Source organism: Cyprinodon variegatus, unplaced genomic scaffold (assembly GCF_000732505.1).
Source record: "Cyprinodon variegatus isolate N-32 unplaced genomic scaffold, C_variegatus-1.0 Scaffold190, whole genome shotgun sequence".
NCBI classification, from domain to species: Eukaryota; Metazoa; Chordata; class Actinopteri; order Cyprinodontiformes; family Cyprinodontidae; genus Cyprinodon; species Cyprinodon variegatus.
The window spans coordinates 389,079-392,706 of NW_015150643.1; the positions used below are offsets into that span (position 1 = coordinate 389,079).

At 41.8% G+C, this 3,628-nt stretch overlaps 2 protein-coding genes across 5 annotated transcripts in view; both read right to left on the minus strand.

The window, feature by feature from the left end:
* LOC107087676 (protein Wiz-like) overlaps positions 1-3,044 on the minus strand; it is a 69,912-nt gene extending 66,868 nt beyond the window's left edge. For 3 of the 4 annotated variants that reach the window (XM_015379375.1, XM_015379376.1, XM_015379373.1), the window contains exons 1-4: positions 2,815-3,044; positions 2,194-2,370; positions 1,971-2,118; positions 1,578-1,653 (exon numbers count right to left, since the gene is read on the minus strand). In XM_015379375.1, the coding sequence (XP_015234861.1) occupies positions 1,578-1,653; positions 1,971-2,118; positions 2,194-2,301 (332 nt within the window). In that variant the 5' untranslated portion in view covers positions 2,302-2,370; positions 2,815-3,044. The remainder of the gene's footprint in view (positions 1-1,577; positions 1,654-1,970; positions 2,119-2,193; positions 2,371-2,814) is intronic. The other variant, XM_015379374.1, reaches the window with a different exon arrangement.
* Positions 2,970-3,628, minus strand: part of LOC107087659 (N-acetylmuramoyl-L-alanine amidase-like) — a 14,981-nt gene continuing 14,322 nt past the window's right edge. The window contains exon 5 of the mRNA XM_015379348.1: positions 2,970-3,059. Coding sequence (XP_015234834.1) covers positions 2,970-3,059 — 90 coding nt within the window. The remainder of the gene's footprint in view (positions 3,060-3,628) is intronic.

The window sequence follows — 3,628 nt, forward strand, 5'->3', positions numbered from 1 at the left end:
ATTTATATATATATTTAAGCCTTCGAATAAACTGATTTTACATTTAAATACGATTTCCCTACGACTTTAAAGAGAGAAGGTGCCTCACTGTAGTTTGTGAACCGATTTAAGGAAGTCCCTCCTTATTACCTATTCCTATTTCAGCTGTGTTTACTTGTCTGTTAGCAGGATTACTTAAAAGGTTATGACTTAGACAACTTTTTGTCACTTTGTATACACAGAGAGTATACAAAACTAAATTTTGTTTTGTACAGCTTTAAGAACATTTGCATTCAATAAAGTAGAGCAGTGATCAAATGTAAACAGTGTGGGAGAAAAAAAAAAAACGTGGTGCAAAAACGCATTGATATGGAAGTTCAGAGATTGATATATATGTTGCAAATATGCAGTATTTTTGGTTTGGTGTTATCAGTGTGATGCAGAGTTTGTGACAGCTCTAGTTTTTGGTTATGGATGGATTTTAACAAAATTTTTTACCAGAAGTGCGCCCGCCTGTTTCATGTTAAAGAATAATCCATTAAACTTTGGTGATACAGAATCTGGATACAGGATTTTTTCTGAGGGATTTCTTTTAATAATTTGGCGGAAAAAGCAATTCACCCTTAAACCAGAGGGTGGCAACAGTAAGTATTTAAATAGGACTCAAAAAAGTCCAGAAGTATTTTCATAAAGACAAGAAAGGGCTCGATCCGCTGATCAGAGTGAATGAAGGTAAGAGCAGAACAGACACCAGAGGCTGCAGACACACGCCATGCCTTAATAATGAACATGAAAGGATTCTAAGGACATTTTTTTACCAAATCTGCACCTCATGCATTCGGTTATAATCCGGACCGTGTGAGTTTTAGCTCTAGATGTAGATCAAAAGCAAAATTCACTGCTTGGCAGAGGTCTGCGCTCTCTGAGTGCTTTTCTAGTCTGGGATTCTATGTCAAGTGGTGCCCAAACTATGCAAGTCATATTACATAAAAGACCAAAACTAGAACTAAACTTAATAAAATCTAAACTGAAGCATTTTCCAAAAATAAAAACTAAATAAAGCTAGTTAAAAAATACTAAAATAGAATATAATCAGAAGTGAAACACAATAAAAAGAAAATGTCTAAACTATTTAAGCGTTGTTAATCAGTCTCAGACAGTACTTGTGTAATCTCTAGGTTAGTGAACATGTAGCTACGCCGTTTATTGCGTTAAAGCAGGAAGGAATAAGCTGTTATCAGCTTGTAGTAGCAGCACGGTGTTTAACCTGATCCCTCAGCACAGCAGCTACGGACTGCAACAGGTTAAGATGGACGCTCTGAATTCAGATGTAAATGGAATCAGGATAAAGTAGCAGAAGTGAAAATTAAGAAACCTGTAGCCTCAAACACGTCCACACATTCCTTCAATCTAGACTTTGGACTTCACTCACTGCAGACGACTTAAATTCAAAGAATGATTACAGAACGCTGAGGTAAAGACTCCACCTACTTTTCCCTGCTTTATGTTTCCTAACTCTTATCTCCAATAGTGTCTTTTTGGTATTATTATTTTTTTTTACAGTGAAAGCCATGTGCGCCCTCCCCCCGCCTCCTCACCTGAGTCCAGCAGAAGGAGATCCCGGGCTGTGAGTAGCCAGACCGTGAGGGTTAGAAAAGTTCTGTAGCTCCTCTTCTGACAACATCACAGCAGACAGAGCACACAACCACAGAAACATCACTTCATGGCTCAACAGTCAAAAGAAAGTACAAAATTCACAGTTAAAGCTACTGATCGTACTCAGGTTACATAAGGAGTGAGATGCAAAGACTGCTGACTGGGAGCGGGTTGGAGGGGAGAACATTTATAGGAGCGATGGGACAAAAATGGTGAGTAGTAGTCATATTTAACATGTAGTACATGAGGGATTCTTTAGTCAGAGCTAAATCGGGAAGTATTTCTTCCTTCCACTTAATTTCCAATATATATTAATACTAATACAAATGCGTTACCTTCTAGTGTTTCCTTCTCCGAGTCTGAGTCCCAGCTCAGAGAGGAAGGAAAGGCAGAGGACTTGAATCTCCTGGGCTGCTCGGAGTCGTCGCCCCACGCGCACTCAGCAGCCATCAAGCCATCGCTCTGATTGGGCGAAGATGAGGACTAGATGACAGAAGGACGAGCAACCGGAGTTAATGGAGAAAACAGCAACGATGACGATGGCGGTGAAGGTCTTACCTCTAAGCTACAGTTGAGGAAGTTGGAGGGGATGGGATTCTGAGCTGCAGGGTAGGATAGGGGCCCATTGCTGGTCCCTGGGGTTAGGGGTTGCTCATCTGGCTCCATGGTCCCCCCCCCAGAGAATGGAGTCCCACTTGCAAACAGCCTCCCTACATTGTGCAACCTCCTCTGAGTCTGAAACGTCAAAAAACACATGAACTTAACTTGAACTTTTTTTTTTTTTTTTTTTTTACAATTGCAACAACTTTATAGAGCCGCGTGCTGCAGGGATGTGCAAAGCAGAGCAGGAAATAAGTGCAGATTCTGGTCTAATCTGCAGGATCCGGTCATAGTTGCAATGATCGTGTATCCCTGCTTCGGTTTCACCGTTTAGGGATCAAACGGGGCGCCTGGATGGTTACATAAATAAGTGGCCTTTATATTCAGGCCCATGTCTTCCTCTGCCTGCTGCCCCTGCAGGAAGCAGGGAACCGGACCGAGGTGTCTGCTGCCTCCCTCTGTCTGTCTCTGAGGACGTGGCTCTTATCGATCTGTCAGCTGACTGGATCTTTTTTTTTTTTTTTACTGCAGCTGTGTTGATTTCTTTTTTTTTTCTTTCTTTTTTTAGCGAGTACTCACTGAAATCGGCCTGGTTTGCGCGTTGCACAAGCTGAGCCACCGTCTACGCACCGTCCGACATAGTTTGTGGGTCCGGACCGGAGCTGAAGGAGCCGAGCAGGAGGCTCCAGAGGCGGACGCGCTCAGCCCGCCCCCTCCTCCCCGGGTCCGGGTCTCTATGCGCCGCTCAGGTTTTTCGGTAGGATCCCTCCTCGGAGGTGCCAGGCGGAGGACTCCATGTTATTGAGCTCGCAGGCGCGCCACGGCTGCGTGCGTAACGTCAGCGGGGAGGGCCACGGAAAGAGTTAGGAAGAACCCACCCGGGGGGCAAATTTAATTAAGCAAACTTTCACCACTGCGCTTCTTCCTCTTTTACGCACATTTATTTCGTCTAAAATGTTTTTTTTTATTATCCTCTTTATTAAAACATAAATATATATCTTATAATAAATCGCAAAAAATGAAGATAATAAAGCTACACATTTATCAAAGTATTTTTTTAGTTGACATCCATTCAATTTATCTTTCATTTTATATTCAATAATATTTTTAATTCCACGTATTACACTGTAAGTACACAGCTGTTCCCGTTCTTGGAAACGTAGGTATCCAGATTTTAGTGAGAAAATGTTTGTTATATTTAATTTCTGTCGATTAATTCATTTAACATTAATAAAGGCTGAAAATAAAACGGCACATATTTATGAGACCGTGGGGTTGGCGCCCCCTGGTGGCACCCGGAGACACTGCGTTTCTTGGGGACTTTTAAAGTCGCTTAAACATGTATATAAATTTATTCTTTATCAGACTATTTTGTCCCAAAATTTAGAAAACT